At 36.7% G+C, this 21,842-nt stretch overlaps 1 protein-coding gene across 1 annotated transcript in view; it reads right to left on the minus strand.

Moving 5' to 3' along the window:
* PCDH15 (protocadherin related 15) overlaps positions 1-21,842 on the minus strand; it is a 697,494-nt gene that overhangs the window by 344,152 nt on the left and 331,500 nt on the right. The window contains exon 8 of the mRNA XM_029919519.1: positions 2,646-2,754. Coding sequence (XP_029775379.1) covers positions 2,646-2,754 — 109 coding nt within the window. The remainder of the gene's footprint in view (positions 1-2,645; positions 2,755-21,842) is intronic.

The following is a 21,842-nucleotide window of genomic DNA, read 5'->3' on the forward strand; positions in this document are numbered from 1 at the left end:
TTATTTCTATATTTAATGTTTATTTTTTAGAGACAGACAGACAGTGCGAGCAGGGGAGGGACAGTGAGAGAGGGAAACACAGAATCCAAAGCAGGCTCCAGGCTCTCAGGTGTGAGCACAGAGCCCAATGTTGGGCTCAAACTCACAAATCACGAGATTATGACCTGAGCTGAAGTTGGACACTTTACCAACTGAGTCACCCAGGTGTCCCTAAATTCTATTTTAAAGAGGAGCAATCTGAGGCCGAGAGATGAGTAAGTCACCTAGCATTATGTGATTAAAAAGTATTACAGTCAGGATTTGAATATAGTTCAAGCTATCTGTTTAAGACCCCACCCTCTATACTATAAAATGATATCATTTTGTTTAACTTGGCAATGCAAACAAAATTAGTGCTAGTGGCTAGGTCTATTATTTAGGACTATCCATCATATGACATTGGTGGTTGATAATACAGAACACCAATTCATTATTCTCCTCTCATTACTACATTGGCTTCTCATTTCACTCAGCAAAAATGACAAAGTAGATTTCTACCATACATGACTCTGTGAGTTCTGAGCCCTCTTGTGTCTCACATCTTTTCTCTACTTCCCCTCACTCACTGGTCTCCAATGCTACTGGCCTCCTTGATGCTTCTGAAACCCACCAGGGAATTCTAGCTTATATATCTGCCTATCCTCCCAGACATCAACATGGGTACCTGCTTCAGCTTCTGTGAGACTTTGCTCAGATCTCATCTTTTCAATGAGGTGTGCTCTGCTCATCCTATTTAATGCTGCAGTGTATACGACCACACTCCTTCTTTACTTCCAGTTCCATGTTCCCTACAGCCTGACCACTTTCTATCTTCTATAACATATACATAAATGCATTTCTTGCTTGTTGCCTGTTTCTTCTGCCGGAACCCCAGCTCCACAAAGTGAGGAATCTGTCTTCCTCCACAGAGTTGGTGTTCATTTATTAAAAGAAAGAATAAATATAATTTCTAAAAGTGAAAGAAACTCATGAAGACCACTGGACTTCAGCTCACCTTGGGAAGCATGCTTTTCCAAGACTGTCTTTAAATTTCATCCCTTGGACTTTACACATGCCTAATCATCTTTCTAGGTATTTCCCTTCCCATGTTCTACCTAGGTACCACGATCCTTCTGCTGAAATAACTCTTTCTAAAGTAATTTTCTTAGAAATACTTAACACTCTCCTTCCATGATCCCATGTAATGCATGGTTCATATCTTCTTTATAGTGCTTAAAACTAGGTGTTTTAATTTAATCTGTTGACATACTTCCAGCCATAGACCCTGCCCCTCTCCAACCTCGAACTTTTATTTCTCATCTTTGCATCAATATCACATAGCACCGTGACTGACATACTATCAACCCCCCAGTTGATGAAATGAACAATGACTATTTCTTTTGATCTAATGCCCCAGGCCCTTATAGACGTAAAAGACTGATGCCTATGTTCATAAAACCTTTAAAAATTAATAATCTAATCTCTACCATGGGGTTATGTGTGTAGTTCTAGAGACCAAGGGCTTGAAACAGAATTTCTTGAATTTACTTTACAGACAGCATTTCTAAGCAGGATATAGCATCACATTTGGAAATCTGTCTCGTGTCTTGGAGGCTGTTGTATTTTTATGTGTGCACACACAGACTGAAAACTCAGGGATAGAAAGGAGTTGAGGGTAATGCTGAATTCCACTGAACAGTCAATCTGAAGCCCACTCCAAGAGCAATCCCTTCTTCACTAGAAGAGGTCTGATCTGTCTCATATGCCTCTGTGTCTCTAGACACAATTAACGATGCAAAGCATCAACATTCATATTTTCACAAAAGCAATTTGAAAAGAGTGGCATAATCACATTCTCATCATTTTTGCTTCGGTGTAATTATCAGTATATGCACAAGGATGAACCAGAAGATCTCTTGTGAAACTTTTCAAGGAAAAATCAGCCAAGGGTATAATGTGTTGTGTGCCTTTGGGTACTCATGATCCTTCTCCCTTATGGTTCCCAAAGCCCTTATTTAATTCACTCATATCATTTCAGAATTACATAATTGTATTCAACCAATGGTAAAATACTAGTTGAGCAAATTGTACATTTTCAATGGATTTTTTTTCAAATTTTTCTTAGAGAGTTCTTTGTGAGGTAACAGAGAAAATGATCAATATGTAGATTAATATCCTATTTTTTAAAGTTGTTTCACTTCTTCAATAAAATTTTTACAGTTTTTGTTCAACACATTTCACTAAAAGTAATTCTGAGGAAAAAATTTGTTTTGTTTGATTGGTTTTATTTTGTTTTGGGAGCACTAGAGAGCACAAGCAGGGAGGGGTACAGGGAGAGGGAGAAAAAGACTCTTAAGCAGGTTCCACACTCAGTGTGGAATCCAACACAGGGCTTGACCTCACAACAGTGAGATCATGACCTGAGCAGAAAATAAGAGTCAGCTGCTTAACTCACTGGGCCACCCAGGCACCCCCAAAATCACTAGTTTTGAATTTATTTTTACATAAAAATAATACTTCCTAAGAACACCATCTTTGTTATTCAAGGTGTTTCCTTTGACTTGAGACAACTATTTCTCCATGACTCTAGAATAATAAGTGAGTGCAAAATGTTAGCAGATACAAACCAACAAGGATGGAGTAGAGGATGCCTGGCCTGTCTGATGGTGGCTGAATATTCCGGTCCTGGTCAGCAGCCTGGATGGGCGGGCTAACGATGATGGGGTTCAGGTCTTCCTGAAAGAAAAATGAGAGAGTTTAGTTTAGCTTTATTATTAACATATCATGGAGAATTGACACTCAGATATTAGATATTATAGTCTGGACAGCTAAACAACATCTGAACTAGTGGTTAAACTCAGCTTTCAGGATTTATTATTTAAGATATTAGACTAGTTAATTTTGAATTTGAAGAGGGAACAATGTATCTTTGGGGTCAAAAGCAAAAGTCATAGGAATTACATTCTTAGAGGTTAACATCAGGAATTTCTCCTAAGAGGAAGGTGAGGAAAAAAGAGATGAATAAATCTGTGTCTTTCCTAGATGATGAAATCATAGGTATGAGGGTATCAAATATAATTTTATATCTTTGTAGACAAGATTTGTAAGAATATTCACATTCTTTTTCTTCCTAACTGATACTTTAAAATTTCACTTAATTAAAATATAAAAAAACTAAAATCAATGCTTTAACTGAATAGAAATAAAAGCAAATTTCATACAGTTGAATTATATATTATGTATGCATGTAAATGATTGTATATTTAATTTATAATTGTATGCAAGAAGATGGTTTGAAATCATAATATATTTCTCTAAGTTAGTGTTTCCCAATTTGATGTCCAGTAGTGTTTTGGTCCACAGTCAGGACTGGCAAGCACTTCACTGTTCAGGACCAGATCAGAAATATATTTGGGGTTTGCTCCACAGACAGTCTCTGGGTCAGCTTCTCAACTCTGGTGCTGTAACACAACCTCAACAAGTGGGCATGGCTACCAGCAATAAAACGTTATTTACGATGACAAATGGTATGTAGGACGGGGTTTCTTGGCCCCTGTACTGAATTACCAACCATAATGTGTAAAAGTAAGCTGAAACAACAAATGTGCACTCTGCACAGATACGCTTGGGACACAGGATATCAAAAAAACTTTGAAGAAGCCTATCCACTTTCCTGCAGCTCTCTTAGGAGACATTCGTGCTAATTTGCATAATGACCACCTAAGAAGGAGGTGGTATTTGCACATTTTCTAGAATCATCCATTAACATCTCCTTGAACTCTTACATTCCCTTAGAACACAGTTTGAGAAATACTCCTTTAAGTCTCTACAACCCTCAGTCCAAATATCATAGTAATTCTAAAGGGAAATAATATCAATTCCAATATCTGACTTCACAGTCTCAGGAATAACAGCAATGCCATTTTATATTATTTCTTTTCAAATGATAGAACCTTGAAATATATCATACACTTTTATATAAAATCAGCAGTTTCTAATCTCAGCAGAAATGTATAGTAGTGACCTGCTGAAAAGAAATGCAAGGATATTAACCAGTAATATGTAATACTTAATTTTGATTAAGTTATGGTAAGTCATATTAAGCAAGAGTATATTGCTAAAGTACATTAAATTATTGAAGTTGCAATAATTAAAGATAATCATTAACCAAATATTTGGAGCTCACACATATCTTAGGGGTTCTGCAGAGTTCATAATCTCTAAAGGGCATTCAGTAGCCTAAACGTTATTAATATTTTCCTAAAAACAAACAGCTCCTTGTAGGGATAACTTTCTAATATTCTATTCTATTCTTTATCTGTGGATTCAGACCCATGAAAATGTCAAATCAATATCAAAATCACTCCATTAAATCAAGATGACTACTGTTCTTTTGGTGTTGTTCTTTTCACACAGTACAGCACATTACAACAATACAACACTCTTCCTAAAGTCTTCCCCTCATTCCGTTTCTGTCCCTCGTTCTCTGTTCTGCTCTATCATCCCCCCAGTTCTCGTTCTCTCTCTCTCTCTCTCTCTCTCTCTCTCTCTCTCTCACACACACACACACACACACACACACACACACTAGCCAATTTACTTCCTCTGTAATCCTGTTTTTCTCCTGAAACTGAAGACATCCGAAGCTCTTCAAAGTCCCTGCCTGTGAATGCAGGAGTTAAGGACTGATATCTCATCCTAGACATTTTTCAAAGAAGCCTGACTGTATCAGCCAAAGTCAGCAGCAGCTGAGCTACTTCAGTTCTGGTTCAACAAGAAAGCTGTGGTGGGTTTTCCCTAAGTAGGGTTCTAAGCAGACATTGCAAAGGGGATTCAAATTCAGGAGGTTTTGCAGTCCCATCTTCCTTTCCACAGCCAGGGAAACACACTGAGGGATCCTACATCCCTGCTTTTTGAAATAAGTTACCTAGAATTAAATAACAAAAATAAAACAAAACAGAAAACAACTGAACCTGAGCTCTTCTGGGAGAGTGCTAAATGTGAGATCATTTCTCTGATGAATGCCTTTGTCTGCTAAGTGACCAACATATATGTGGTGTTAGTGTGGGTGATGAGTCACGTAGTTTAAAATCCTCTTCTTGTACAAGTTGTTGGAATGAAAAATGGAGTTTTAGCCATATTATTTAAAATTATATGAGCAATACGAAAAGAAAAACTCTAAAACTAACACAGTAAACAAAACCAAATTGGAAGGAAAAGTGCTAATAAAATTCCTCATCTTTTGTAGCTGGTTATTAATAAATATATAGTGAGAACTAAAGAAATAAAAAGAAGCAAGTGTGCTATTTAGAATTATGTGCTATTTAGAATCAGAAGAATGAAAATGGAAATATCAGAATGTAGATGTCTTAGGAGTGTGGGCCTGGAAGTGAGGGTAGGTGGGATGAAATGCATTTAAAGCCATTCAGTCCTGTTTCACCATGTAGTTTCCATACTTCGTACTATTTCAAGTAGTATAAATTAGTATATTGTACAAGTTAGAATAAAATAAAATAAACCCTCTTGGTGAAGTCTTCAATATGTTTCTGGAAATTTGGGAGAAGTATTATCTTATATAACTTCTTAGAACTGATTTTTGTCTTTTCTTACAAAGACCAGCAGCTTAATAAAAACAATTTTTTTATGCTGCCATTAATGTGTTGTTTGGAAAATCCAGGTTTAAAGGTGAAAAGAGTGAATTCTCAGATATTATTTCTAAGATTACTTCCCAGGTAGATTGGGGTCTTTCAATCTTGACAATTTTTAACCTGGTATATGTAACATTAAAGGATATTTATTGTGCTTTCTTTAGGGTAATACTGTTACACTATTTAATACAACTTCTCATAAAGACAAGTAGCTTTTAAGCCAGAGTTGGAAAACAAAATATGCATTCATTAGAAGAAACAACATAATAACATGCACCAGTTTTTGAACTTCTCTCTCCCCACAAATCTCTATATGAGAGGCAGCCAGCCCCTGGAAGGAGACAGGAATAAGCAAGAAACCCCAGAGAGAAACTATTCCTTAGAAGAAGAAAGAATTTTATGGGGGAAAACCATGTAATTATTTACAAGATTTGGCAAATGATATCTACTCACTAAATACATTTTGTCAACTTGTAATCTCCAGAATTTTCCAACCTAGTAGGAGATCACTACTCTCAACTGGCCTGAAGCAAAGTGCCCCATGGTGACTACTGCTAGAGCAGCCTCCCCAGGCCTTGTGAAAAGGCAAAAAACTAGGAGATGCATTTCTTTTGAAGAACCATCCTCTTCAAATATATAGTAGCTACTGCTCCTTATTTCTCTCCTGCCCCCTTATTTCTTTTAGCTTCTAATTTTACCATTGGATTAGAGAAGAAGAATTATGCTGAAGAAATTGGAAATTCACGCATGATATAAGTAGGCTTGGGTACCCGTAATGAAAGCATTACAAGGTTCTTCTATGATGGTATAATTGTGGTAATTGCTCAATTACTCTTCACAGAAAACTCTGTTGGCTGGTGCATACAAAAATCCTCATATCCCGCCACCTAGTGAGGAACAATTTAGAACGTATTTGCTTTATCAAGTTGAATTCCAGGAGATGGCTTTCCAGCTCTTGGGTGCCCTGCCCCTAAAGCAAATCTGTCTTCTCTGCAGCCTTATTTGCTTTTGAGAAGAAGTCACTTCTCCTGAATTCTGGTCACACTGGTGTGCACATGTCAAAAGGGCACAGAAGAGAGAACTCATACTCCCTGCTCCTTGAGTCCCTAGAATTAAATTCCCTGACATATTTAGTGATGCTGATTCATCCTTAAAATGAAGTAAGTCTATGTAAAGATATTCATGTTGTGAAGATAATCATAGAAACTATTAAACAATAACAAAAAGTTTGTCTCCGGTAGAACTGCTGCATGATTCTATGGTTATAAAACCCAAGATTACTCTACTAGGGACACAGTTAGCTTTTCTGGAGTGGTGCCTTGTCTTTTCACTATATCTAAGACAATGTTTTCATGTTCAACTGATGAATTATTTTTGAGAAAATAACAGGGGTCAATTGGACTGTTGAGTTAAGTGAGGGTTAGTTATTCCTTCTACAACTTCAACACGAGAATGAAAGCAAGTTTTAGTCAGAATGCTTATTGTTTGTCTATGTGTAGATATATCTGTACCTATTTATACACATAAAAAATAAATGTATTAGCAGTCATAGAAGATTGAAAAAACTGTTCTGTAGATTTAATGAAGCCCATCTTTTTGTTCTTTTAGGTGTTCAAACTATTACCTTGCATAAAAAATCCATTCAAGGGAAACACTGAGATTTCCAAGGAACGACACTTTCACCTATTTAACTAGTGTCAAACACAGTTATGGTCTGCAGGACTATAAGATTCAGCCTATATCAACCCTAAAGTTAAAGAGGCACATAACTCATCTGATTCCTAAATCTGTTTCCTGCATGGGTAGGCTGCCAATAAATAATTTTAACCAATCCTTACATCTTAAATAATTTTCATTTCATCAGTGGAAACAGAAGTATGATTTAACATACAAGTCAACAGGATAGTGAGTTTTGAAAACAGAAGCCTGCATTTAACATTTAGCAAGTTGATTAGTTAGGCTTCCAACCAAACATTGCTTAAATTCTTAAATACTCTTCAACTCTGCCTTCTAGTGATATCTTCATATGAGTAACAAACACATAATAGGACACTGAACCCACAAATGTACTTGAAAATAAATGAAGACATTATAGCAATCTTCAAGAGTGATCTGTAGAAAGCCTTGCCCTGTTACAGTGGAAAACCTAAGAAAGGATACAATAAGAAGCAACCTTCAAAGGTAAACTGAGCTCATAGCACCACATGTGTCTCTGGCATAAGACTCAAACTTGTATGCTTAACTATTATAATTACTTTTTAAAAAAAATAAACATTTATTTTAGTTGTGTGAGAGAGAGACAGAGAGAGAGACTGAGAATGAGTGGGGGAGGGAAAGAGAGGGAGACACAGAGTATGAAAAAGGCTCCAGGCTCTGAGTTGTCAGCACAAAGTCTAATGTGGGGCTCAAACACACAAACTATGAGATCATGAATGACCTGAGCCAAAGTTGGATGCTTAACTGACTGAGCCACCTAGGCATCATTAATTATTATAATTCTTCATTTTGCATGTTTCAAATGTTCACCCTTCTATTTATAGAATACTACTCATCATTGTTTACATATGCAGTCTATATTTTTGTCAATAATGATACAGTATTTAGAAAGCAACTGTGTTTTTTTAATGTTTTTTATTTTATTGTTGAGAGTCAGAGAGAGAAAACACAAGCAAGGGAGGGTCAGAGAGAGGGAGACACAGAATCCGAAATAGGCTCCAGGCTCTGAGCTAGCTGTCAGCACAGAGCCCTACGCGGGGCTTGAACCCACGAACTGTGAGATCATGACCTGAGCCGAAGCCGGAGGCTTAACCGACTGAGCCACCCAGGCACCCCGCAATTATGTTAAAATAGTAAAAACTATATATTTTTTGCTTTAACAGCAAAGATACACATAAAATCTTCAGTTGGCACTGACTCATGAGAATGTCAACTTCTGTCTGATCACTGGAACTTTATGTAACTTATTAAAGAAAACAAACAAACAAAAAAAAACACCTCTCTGAGAGCTAACACAGATACTTTTTAAATCATTTTCATGAACAAACTTCATGACTATTCCAATTTTATACTCTTGTTTTATTCTAACACATCTCTGTAAAAGTTTCTGAGTTCTATGTTTACTGTATATTCTGTAATGGACTTCTGTATTCCAACTGTACATTTGAACATCTTTGCAATTGCATATTTGACCTATACTACTAATACTTCCCTTGGTTATAAAATATCTCTTTGAGCCTTTGCCTTTGAAATTTGTTTATTTGCTTAGACCTAAGAGACATAGTTTAAGCTATTTAGTTTACATAAATAATGAAACATAGGCTCATGTGTTTACAAGGATTATTTGTTGCAACAATATACAACTTGCTTTTTAAAAATAAGCTTTGTACAGAAGAGCTGTATATGACTTCTTACTAACTAGTAAGACTTTAGACTTTAAAAAATTTAATGTTTATTTATATTTGAGAGACAGAGAGACAGAGCATGAGCGGGGTAGGGGCAGAGAGAGGGACACACAGAATCTGAAGCAGGCTCCAGGCTCTGAGCTGTCAGCACAGAGCCTGACGCAGGGCTCCAACTCACGAAACTTGAGATCATGACCTGAGCTGAAGTTGGCCGCTTAACCACTTAATCGACTGAGCTGCCCAGGCGCCCCAATGACAGACTTTTATAAACCATAAATTCATAGCCTGATGAAATCACAAAGTTGTATTTAATTCTAAATGCCACTGACATTAAGAACTAGAACATCATCATTATTTCAGGAGCCCTTTATTCTCTATATTTTCTACCAATCACTACTTCTCCTTCCATTCTTAAGATGTCCTGCTTTCTAATATCAGAGATTAATTTTAGTTTTTTGAAATTGTATACAAATATAATTATACAATGTCATTTAATTACTGACTTTGTTCATTTATTATGTCCTACATCTTATGCATGCATGTGGGAGTAGTACATCATGTATAATCTTTGCACTCTCATTTTAATGAATGTACTGTGTTCCATTAGACGGACATCACCAACTTTGTTTCCTTCTCACAGTGCTGATGGCGTTTGGGTTGTTTCCAGTGCAGGCTGTGACACATAGCACTATATCCTTCTGCAGGTCTTCTTACACATGAATGCATTTGTACAAAATATAAGAACACAATTGTCAGACACGCCTGTGTCCCTAGGTCCCTGCCATGCCATCTTCTAAACTTGTGTGAGTTCATGTTCTATTGTGAGTGGTCCACAGCTTTGCCAGCAGTTGGCAATTCCAGCTGTTTTAAAGTTTAGCTGTTCCAGTAGGTATGTATTGTTATTGCAGAATTATTTGAACTGTTTAAGATGTTGGACCTTTGTGAAGTTTTGGTTCATGTCTTTTGTCTATTTTTCTACATTGCTTTACTGGTTCATAAGGGCTTTCCATATATCACAGTATATTATACCCCACTCTATGGGTTTCATTTAGACCCTATTAATGTTGTCTTATTGAAGAAAGTTTCTAATTTTTCCATTTATCCATTTCTCTTTTCATTTTTATTTGTCTATTTCCTCTACCTATCCACATATTTTGACCTGAGGTATAGTTGATAATTTCCTTTATGGATTTCTACACAGAGAATATTGCACTCTTCCTAATAAAAATTTATCAAACAATCACGATAATTGTGTGTCTAAATTTTGTTGCCTAGAACTTTCTTCAGAGCAGGGATAGGTTGTATCAATAGCACCAGAAACATATGTGGCACACAGGCACTAAGAACTGTTGAATAAGAGACTTCTCAGTTCTGTATTATTTAAAGTATTCTTGAGCGTTATCGACCTAGCCTTGCTCTCCAGGGTCCTGTAAGACATCCAAATACACATACTGATGCTTTATGAGCCACTTTCATACACTAAGGTCTTTGGGCACACAAACTTACTATACACAACTAAAAGGAAGAATAAATTAGCCACTAAAATGGCTCAGAACACACAGATGTGAGTTCAAAGTGCTTCACAGAGATGGCCTTTGATGGCCTTCTGTTAAACATTCCAGTAGATTGAATGGTGAGCTCCTGTATCTTAGACTAAAACATTCCAAGCTTGCAAATAAGTAACAATAGCACTTTTTTAGAAGTTGTTTAATAGTTTAGAATATGAATCATAATTTTCAGAATGAAGTTAATATCTGCGTTTCACTAATTGGTATGAGGATGCATGAAAGACAGTATATAAATAAAACAGTAAGTGTCATCCTTAGTATTGGAAGTCATTAGAGATCATACTATTAAAATGACTTTATTATTTTAATTGCATTATATTAGCATTAAAATTGGCTTCAAGTTATAAGCAGAGAGAGAGCTGGATTTTTTTTCATTTCTAGCTGGAAGCTAATTTTACCGTATTTTGCATATTTTTCTTGAATCATAACAGGGACATAAATTTTGAAAGTTTTATTTAGAAATGAATAACTGATCAAATGTTTGAGGAAATCAAGGGGGCTCATCATTACTATTTGATTTTAGACAACACTTTATATCTAAGGGCTGCAAAGCAAATTATCTAATGACTATACTTGAATATACTTTACTTTTAAGATAGTGTATCACAGAGTTGAATATTCACCTATAACAAACATTTTACATTATTAAATGGAAACGTCAGTGAATTCTTTTCAGAAAATATACTCAGACACATTAGTTTTACATCCAATTTATAAAATCATTCCCTGCCCTTTGATGACAGAAAGTTTGTGATAACTCTCTAATGTATCAATAAGTTCTTAGGGAGAAGCTCTCAGTCACAGGGACTCAAAGTACCTCACAGGATCATTTAGAATTATATAATAAAGACACCTATTGATAAATATTAAGAGAGGGTTCTGACAGAAAACTCACATGCTCAAGTATTATGAGTAAAAGATCCAAAATCACAAGAACCAGACAAATTCAAGAATGCAGAGCTTGAATAAAGTAACTTTTGATCCATGTAGCAGAGGTGAGACTGGTAGAAAGACAGGATATGGTTATATCTGATGGATGCTGGATAAGAGAGTTAAAAGAACCCACAATCAATAGGTAGATAGATAAATCAATGGTAGATTGATAGATAACCTAGGAATATTTTGGGGTGAGTCATTAAAGTGCCTTAAAAACAGTATAGCTTAATTTTCACATGAAAATTTCAAATAAAACTTCACAATTTTCACATTGGCCATGGAAGACATCTATAGGTAAATAGCAAAAAATATTTTTTTTGTCTTGTTGACAAAGAAAAAATCATCCTGGAGTATATTGTAAGGACAAATACGAAGAAAAACATTTGTGGGGCCATTTCTGGGTTCTCTATTCTGTTCCATTGGTCAGAGTGTCTGTTTTTGTCCCAGTCTCATACTGTCTTGATGAGTACAACTTGTAATACATCTTAAAGTTTGGGATTGTGATGCTTCCAGCTTTGGTTTTCTTTTTCAGTATTGCTTTGCTATTCAGGGTCTTTTCTGTTTCCATACAAACTTGGGATTGTTTATTCCAGCACTGAGAAGAATGTTGCTGTTATTTTGCCAGGGATTGCATTGAATATGTAGATTGCTATGGGTAGTATCAACATTTTAATAATATTTGTTCATTCAATCCATGAGCATGGAATATTTTTCCATTTATTGTGCCTTCTTCAGTTTCTTTAATAAGATTTCTATAGTTTTCAGTATATAGATTTTTCACCTCTTCGGTTAGGTTTATTCTTAAGTATTTTATGGTTTTTGGTGCAATTGTAAATGGGATCAATTCATTGATTTCTCTTTCTGTTGTTTCATTATAGAAATATAATGTATAAAAATGCAACCAATTTCTGTGCTATGATTTTATATCTTGCAACATTGCTGAATTCATGAATCAGTTTTAGCATTTTTATTTTTGTTTTTGTTTTTGATGGAATCTTTTGGATTTTCCATATCGAGTATCATGTTGTTTGTGAAGAGTGTAAGTCTGACCTCCTCTTAGCTGATTTGGACACCTCTTATTCCTTTATGTTGTCTGATTACTGAGGCTGTGACTTCCAACTCTAGGCTTAATAACAGTGGTGAGGGTGGATATCCCTGTTATGTTCCTGACCTTAGGGAGAAAGCTCTCAGTTTTCCCCCATTGAAGATATTAGCCATGGGACTTTCATATATGGCTTTTAAAATCTTGAGGCATGATCCTTCTTTCTCTATTTTCTTGAGGGTTTTTTATCAGGAATGGACACGGTAGTTTATCAAATGCATTCTCTGCATTGATTGAGAGGATCATGTGGTTCTTGTCCTTTCTTTTATTAATGTGAGATAACAAAATGCTTTGTGGATATTGAACCAGCTCTGCACTCCAGGTATAAATCTGTCTTGGTCAGGATGAATAATTCTTTTAATGTGTTGTTTGAACTGGTTGGCTAATATCTTGTTGAGGATATTTGCACACACCCAGAAATGGACCCACAAACGTATGACCAACTAATATTTGGTCATACCAAATAACAAAGTAGAAAATAATATCCAATGAAATAAAGGAAGTTTCCTCAGCAAATGGTGCTGGGGAAACTGAACAGCAACATGCAGAAAAATGAACCTGGATCACTTTCTTACACCATACACAAAATAAACCCAAATTGATTAAAGACCTAAACATGAGACAGGAAGCCAACAAAACCCTAGAGGAGAAAGGAGGCAATAGACTCTTTGACCTTGGCCACAGCAACTTCTTACTCAATATGTCTACAGAGGCAAGGGAAACCGAAGCAAACATAAACTATTGAGACCTCATCAAGATAAAAAGCTTCTGCATAGCAAAGGAAACAATCAGCAAAACTAAAAGGCAACCAACAGAATGGGGAAAGATTTGCAAATGACCTAAGGGGTTTAGTATCCAAACTCTATATGGAACTTATCAAACTCAATACCCAAAAACCAAATAATCCAATGAACAAATGGGTAAGAGACATGAATAGACACTTTTCCAAAGAAGACATCTAGATGGCTAACAGACACATGAAAAAATGCTAAACATCACTCATCATCAGAGAAAGAAAAATTAAAACCACAATTAGATACCACCTTACATCAGTCAGAATGGCTAAAATTAACAACTCAGGCAATGACAGATGTTGGTGAGGTTGCTGAGAAGGAGGATCTATTTTGCACTGCTGGTGGAATGCAAACTGGTGCAGCCACTCTGGAAAACAGTATGGAGGCTCTTCAAAAAGCTTAAAATACAACTACTCTGTAACCCAGCAATTGTACTACTAGGTATATATTCAAGGGATACAAGTATGCTGTTTTTATAATAACAACACTATTGACAATCGCCAAAGTATGAAAAGAGCCCAAATGTCTATCAGTGGACTGTATCTATATATACAATGGAGTATTAGCATTCAAAAAGAATGAAATCTTGCCACCCAACTACATGGACGCAACTAGAGGGTATTATGCTAAGCATAATTAGTCAGAGAAAGACAAATATCTTATGACTTCTCTGATATATGGAGTTTAGGATACAAAACAGATGAACATCAAAAAAGGAAACAAAAACATTATAAAAATAAGGAGTAGGAAAAAACATAAAAGACTCTTAAATACAGAAACCAACTGAGGTTTGGAGGGGTTGTGGTTCAGGGGGATGGGCTGAATCAATGAGGGGCAATAAGAAACACACTTGTGGGGTGAGCACTGGGTGTTATATGTAGGGGATGAACCACTGGATTCTATATCTGGAATCATTATCATACTAGATGCTAGCTTGGATGTAAATTAAAGAAAGAAAGAAAAAAGGAAGAAAGGGAGAGAGAGAGAGAGAGAGAGAGAGAGAGAGAGAGAGAGAGAGAAAGTTAAAAAAAACAGATACAAAGAAAAAGTATTTTAAATGCTGCAACCCAGTGATAGCCTATTGCCAACATATTGAGGTATTTTCTATCAGTATTTGTCACCCACATATCTATAACCTATGTACACACATGTTTCAACACTTTGCATGTCCAAATTCTGCTGACTATTTTCCTCTCACTACTTCATAATCGTTGTTCTAAGCCAATAAATATGCATCAAAAACACAATTTGCAGTAATATACAACCTCCACTAGGGTTTTACATTAGGCTTTAGAGTTGTACACTTGAGTTGCATATATTGGATTTGTTACCCTTGTGTCTTTAATTCTACCTGCTGGTTAGATTCCTGGATGCTGAATTTCTGGATCAAGGAAAGAGAACATGTTGGTCTCCTTTGTACAAACTGCCAGATGGCTTTCTAGAGAGACTGTGATGGTTTATTTCCTCCTCAGTATTTATAACAGCACATCTTTGTGAATGCTGTGGATGATATATACATAGAGCATTGCTAAATAAGTGTAAGGTTTAATTTTGCATTTCTTCGGCTCCTAGCATAATTTATATGATATATCTATCTCTGATTTTTCTGTTAATTTACTTTGCCTATTTTTTAAAAATTTTTGATATTTTAAACTTTTATATCCATGGCATATGTGCAGAGAACAGAAATCAACACTTGGTTAGTAGTCTTACACGTTTTTTTAGTGTGTTGTTTGCCTTTTAATGTTACTTGTTTTTACATCTAGAAACGTGGCATTTTTATGTATTCATTTATCCTTCTTTCTCTTTTTATTTCTGCTTAGGTTGTCACCATCTGAAGGTTCTATAAATGCTGAATTCTATTTATTTTCAGGTATTATGGTTCTAACGTTTAAATTTAATGCTCAAGTCTACCAAGCAAGTTGAATAGTAAGGGCTTAATATTCATCAGATTGTGGCTGGAATTTTCACTATTTTTTCCTTTTTGTAACTGAAGTAAAACCAGTTGTAAACACTCTCTTTGCTCTCACCTTTCTCTGCCTTAAATGGACATCAGCAGAAAATTTAATCTCTTCCCCAAATCAAATAATCCTGTGTCTATCATATTCTATTACACTGTTTTAAAAGTACTAATTTGTCTATATTAGTTGTCTATATGAAAACATCTATATCATGGTTTAGTTCTTTTTAAATTATTTATTTATTATTTTTTAAAAAATGTTTTACTTATTTCTGAGAGAGAGAGAGAGAGAGAGAGAGAGAGAGAGAGAGACAGCATCGGCAGGGAAGGGACAGAGACAGAATCCAAAGACAGGCTCCAGGCTATGAGCTAGCTGTCGGCACAGAGCCCGATGTGGGGCTTGAACCCACAAACCATGAGATCATCACCCGAGCCAAAGTTGGATGCTCAACTGACTGAGCCACCCAGGCGCCCTCAAATTCCTTATTTTTATTCAACCGTTAGTCAACTAACACGGGTCCCTGAGTATTTTTTCAGTAAGAATGCGTGAGTCCTTGCAGCTGTGAGAATTCCAGTTGCTTCACACCTGAATGAAAATCTGACTGAATTTTACATTATCTGTTCTTACAATTTCCTCCACAGGGGCACCTGGGTGGCTCAGTCAGTTGAGTGTCCGACTTTGGCTCAGGTCATTATCTCATGGTTTGTGGGTTCAAGCCCCATGTTTGGCTCTGTGCTGACATCTGAGAGCCTAGATCCTGCTTCGGAATCCGTGTCTCTCTCTCACTCTCTCCCTCTCTGTCCCTCCCCTGCTCACAATCTGTCTCTCAAAAATAAATGTATGTTAAAAAATTAGAAATACATAATAAAAAATTTCCTCAATTGTCTCCCTTGGAGCAGATTCCTCAATTGTAACTAAATTGTAACTAATATTTTCTTCCTTTGTTAATTTTTTTAAATATCCAGTAGGTGCCGAGAGAGACATGCAGCAGATGGTGGTAGAATTCCTGAATGGGCACCCAGGGAGAAGGGCTTCTATCAGACTCTTCCTGCCATCGTTCTTCCTGAGTCATTTGCCCTCTTCTGTGTCTCTGCTAACCAGTTCCCTGCATCAAATCCCTTCTGTTTAACTAGACGCCATGGGCTCTGTTTCTCTTACTGGCCCCTGGCAGATGTAATTAACCTAAGCGGTGCACACAAACCAGAATGAATGCATCCTATCATCCATCAAAGCACAAGGAAGCGAAGCATGGAGAATAAGGTGTCCCTGAAGCAGTAAGTTACACAGGAGTTTTTTACAAGTTTTATTTTTTCTTATTAAGCTAAGTCAAACAGTTCCATTCCCAGGGTTTTGCATCTGCTATCTCTTTAGCCTTCTACTTCACAAGTCAGGTCTCAAAGTCCCTTGCTCAGAGAAGCCCTCCCTGACTGCTCTACCTATGAAAATTCCTTCATTTATTCCCATTCATCATATAACTATTTGTCATGTTCTTCATGGTACATAGCAGTGTCTTCATTATATTCATTTAAATTTCCATTTTCTATTTGTACTAAAATGTAAGTTCCTTAAAGGTACATGATCAAAACCTATGTATCCCTGATACTCAAATTGTCTTGCAATAAAGATCTTTTCTATTCTCTTCATTTTTATTCTCTCTCTCCCTCTCCTCTCTCCCCTCTCATTGTGATAGACACTTCTATCAGATGTATAGGTGCGTCTATAATCAGATGGACTGATCCTTTTTTTGAGCAATAAAAAAGTAAAACAAGATTTCCTTGTCAAAGAGTTAAAATATAATTTTAGGACAAAATCAACTAATATTAATGCAGAGTTAATAATTAAAGGCACATCCCACATGGCATTTTCTACTGAATTATTCAGAGGACAGAGGGTAGGGTGCTAACTGTAAACCCCAGTCAGGTCAATATTATTCACATTTCTGACTAGTTTTACAGTCTGTCATATATTTTATTTCATCTGAGTCTCACGGCAGCAGTGTAATAGAAAGAGAATTACTTTTTTTTTTTAAATAGAAAGGTTACCTGGCATAAAAGCCACAAATCCAGTGGTGATATAAGGATCCTTAACTAAAACAGAAGTAGAGGAAATACTACCTTTATTTTTCAGAAATATAGAATTACTCTTAATTGGGCAAAGTAAGCCCAACTGGGAGTATAAGAGAAACTCTGTTACTGTTACAACGGGATTGATATCTGTTAGTATTTCGATTGGGGAAAGCATCCCATCTACTCGCTAAGCTAAGAAAATGTGTGTGTTTATACGTTTATGGGTAGTGAGCTTTCAGCATATTCAAGTGAATCAGTGGCACCAGAATAAGGTGTCACACAAATATATTTAGCCACTAATTTAAAATAAATCATACAACATACTTGCCAAAGTGACATACCATAAAAGAAATCCAAGTTTTTCTGTTTTATATGTACAGACAATCTATTCAAAGGTGGTGAGGAACAGCCTCCATATGCATAGTTCTGTGCACGAGTTGGATCCAGAACCGACCTGAGTTGGGTCCAGAACTGACCTATCAGATGTCACCTGTTCAGTATTATAAGAGCCGATGGAGGAAGAGACTTTCTGGCGTTTCACATGTAAAAGATAATTGGTAAATTGCTACCTTCAAAGTCTGTCAGTGATTCTGTTCCTTTTGGGGGACATCTTTCTGTGCTCTGATTTTTACCCGATATTCCAGCACCATTCTGCCAGTGATGGAAGAGTAGAGACGGGTTGCTTAGATACAGTAAATCCTATATAGCCAAGGGGAACATGAAGGTCAAAGAGTGAATTAGATTGATGTCTTGTTCTTGTTTGAAAACAGAATTTATTTGTTTTACTGACAGAGTAAGAAAATATGGACAGTTGAGGAAGGGAAGATATATTATTTTGGCCTGAAGATGAAATTCACTAAGAAATGATAGCTATGGGGAAAGCATAGCAAATATTATTATAATAATAATCCACTTAGAAGAAAGAGACTATAAACCTAAGCCTTTATTGTTCCTTCCACCAAAATGGATGGAGACTTTCATTTGAGGCAAATTCCCAAACTAACCTTAAATATAAATGGCTGCTAAAGGGCAAATAGAATCATATCATAACACTGGATTAAGGGCCAAAGCAGAAGTACAATGGGGCTAAGGCTAAATCCTGAGTTCTCTTTACAAAAACAACTTGTGTGCACAATGGTGAATAACACTGGCATCTCTTTGCTTCTTTTTGAAACATGTGTTTCTACACTTAAATTTTATAATAAAAATAAAATAATTTGATACAAAGTAAACAATAAAATAGTAATAACCAATATAACATTCCCCAGTTAAAAGGGAATATATTTTTCATTAACTGTAATAGCCATATTTCTCCAAAAATCTTATTTAGCAAATGTTTTAGACCCTAGTTTTAATACTACAGCTCATAACACCAAGTCTTGGCATAAAGCATTTTAAAACCCTATTTAATTTCCCTGTAGCACTTGTGTATCTTATTTCTACTCAAAATAAGAAATGTATGCTAACATGAGCAAATTAAAATGACACTTTTTTCTTTTGCTTTGTATCCTTTAAAATTTTCTCATTCGCCTTCAATCTTATAAAACACATGCATTTTGGAAAGCTCTTGAAAATTACTGAATTTCTGCATTTGAGGACACAGTGACCTAGAATTACTTGAAAAGTAATCTTCACTATAATGGAATGCCACACAAGGGCTAAAAATTTCACTTTTACAAAATAACAAATCGCACTGCCTTTAATAGGTCTTGACTAAATAGGCCACGGCCTTGGAAAGAAAATTACTTTTGCTTCAGGGGCGCTCTCCAGGGCCCTGATTCTCCCACTTGTCCCAGCAGGTTATCTGGCACAGTGTCCCAGGCCCCTGAGGGGCTCAGTAGGAGGCTGCACCTTGCTTGTGGTGGCGGCAAAGTAGGAAGGGATTTCCATGAACAGCTGCGCAGGCCAATCCAGGTAGGAGCACAGTGAGTGGAACGAATCTCCCCTGAGCCAGGCCAGGAGCGTGGCCATCCCACCAAGCCAGAGGAGATGGAGACAGCAGACTGGAAGGGATGAGGCAGGAAGTAAGTGGAGGCACAGGGCACAAGGCGGCGAGCAGGGTGCAGCACGTGTTGTTATAATTCCTATGACTCTTTGCACAGATGGGATGTGCCCTTCAAGTAAACGCAAGTGGAAAGGATGCCGGCATCGCTGTAGATGGATTCTTCTCGGGGCTTCCGGAAACATATAGGAGTCTGTGAGATTGGGACTCAAGTTTGTTCTAAACACTCTTTCCTGGGGTGCTTGCGGGGGGCGGGGGGGGCTCAGTCAGTTCTGCCTGATCTTTTGATCTTGGCTCAGGTAGTTCCTGAGTTCCAGCCCCGCACTGACCTCTGCACTGATAGTGTGCAGCCTGCTTGGGATTCCCTCTCTCTGCCCCTCGCTTGCTCTCTCTCTTTCTCTCCTCTCTCTCAAAATAAATAATTAACTTAATAAAATAACTCATTTTCCATGTCCCATTATTATATCTCTACCATTTTCAGAAATCCCTGGGCCAAGAGGCAATAAATGTAACCAAAAATAAGCTTTAGAGTGTTTCCTGGAAGATCAAGGAAAAGGCAATGATGATTATTTGCATAAGAAATATAAATATAGGGGGCACCTGGGTGACTGTCAGTTAACTGTCCGACTCTTGATTTCGGCTCAGGTCATGATCTCAGGGTTCATGACATGGACCCTGTGTCAGGCTCTGTGAGGGCATCACAGGGCTTGCTTGGATTCTCTCTCTCTCTCTCTTTCTCTCTCTCTCTCTCTCTCTCTCTCTCTCTCTCTCTCTCTCTCTTTCTGCTCCTCCCCCACTCTCACTGTCTCTCTCTCTCAAATAAAATTTTAAAAAAATTAAAAAAAAAGAAATGTAAATATAGGGACTCCTGAGTGGCTCAGCTGGTTGAGCACTGACTTTGGCTCAGGTTATGATCTCATGGTTCATGGTTCCAGCCCCTGCTTAGTGCAGAGCCTGCTTGGGATTCTTACTCCCTCCTTCTGATCCACCCCTGCATGCGATTTTTCTCTTTAAAAATAACTAAATAAATAAACTTAAAAAAATAAAAGAACTGTAAGTATGAACTCAATTTAGCTTAAACTTTTTTTCCAAGGAAATGTGATAGTCTCAGGAGCAAGGCTGTTAATTTCATGCTGCTAGAAGCAAGGGCAAGCAAAAGTAATTCATTCTGAGGGGTCATTTACTTACATAATGACAGCAATAATATTTATACGTAACATAAAATCATAATAAGCTTTTAAGCAAATACTGAGGAATAAAATAAAATTTTAAACACAGTGAATACCAGATTACCTTATACTGCATTAACTTTATGTTAAAATTTATTGGGGCACCCGGGTGGCTCAGTCTGTTAAGTGTCTGACCTTGGCTCAGGTCATGATCTCATGGTTCATGAGTTTGAGCCACACATTGGGCTGTGTGCTGACAGTTCAGAGCCTGGAACCTGTTTCAGATTCTGTATCTCCCTCTCTCTCTGCCACTCCCTTGCCTGCACTCTGTCTCTACCTCAAAAATAAACATTACAAAAATTTTAAATTCATTATAGTTTTGTCACTATTATGATTTGGTCATGTCTATTCCTAGAAACTATAGTAGGAAGTCTACTAACGTTTTTTAATGTTTAATTTATAGGCAGCCAAGGGTTATTGAATTAAATTCACTACATTAGTATTAATTTCAATAGTTTTTACTTTAAGAGATATTTTTGCATATTCAGATTTGCCATCAATCATTGCCAAAATTTGCCCTTTTTCACAATTTAAAAAAAGGATTCATTTTTTAATCTCAGTAAGTTCACATTAACTTCTAAATCATTTTTATGCTATTCTTTTTTTTAATAGTTTATTGTCAAGTTGGTTTCCATATAACACCCAGTGCTTTTCCCCACAAGTGCCCTCCTCCATCACCACCACCTCTCTCCCCCCTCCCCCTTCCCCTTCAACCCTCGGTTCATTTTCAGTATTCAATAGTCTCTCAAGTTTTGCATCCCTCTTTCTCCCCAACTCTCTGTCCCTCTTCCCCTCCCCCTGGTCCTCCATTAGGTTTTTCCTGTTCTCCTGTTAAACCTATGAGTGCAGACATATGGTATTTGTCTTTCTCTGCCTGACTTATTTCACTTAGCATGACACCCTCAAGGTCCATTCACTTTCCTACAAATGGTCAGAATTCATTCTTTCTCATTGCTATGTAGTACTCCATTGTGTGTATATATATATATATATATATATATATATATATATATATATATATAAAACACATCTTCTTGATCCACTCATCCACTGATGGACATGTAGGCTATTTCCATGTTTTGGCTATTGTTGACATTGCTGCTATGAACATTGGGGT

Source organism: Suricata suricatta, chromosome 2 (assembly GCF_006229205.1).
Source record: "Suricata suricatta isolate VVHF042 chromosome 2, meerkat_22Aug2017_6uvM2_HiC, whole genome shotgun sequence".
In the NCBI taxonomy this organism is placed as follows: Eukaryota; Metazoa; Chordata; class Mammalia; order Carnivora; family Herpestidae; genus Suricata; species Suricata suricatta.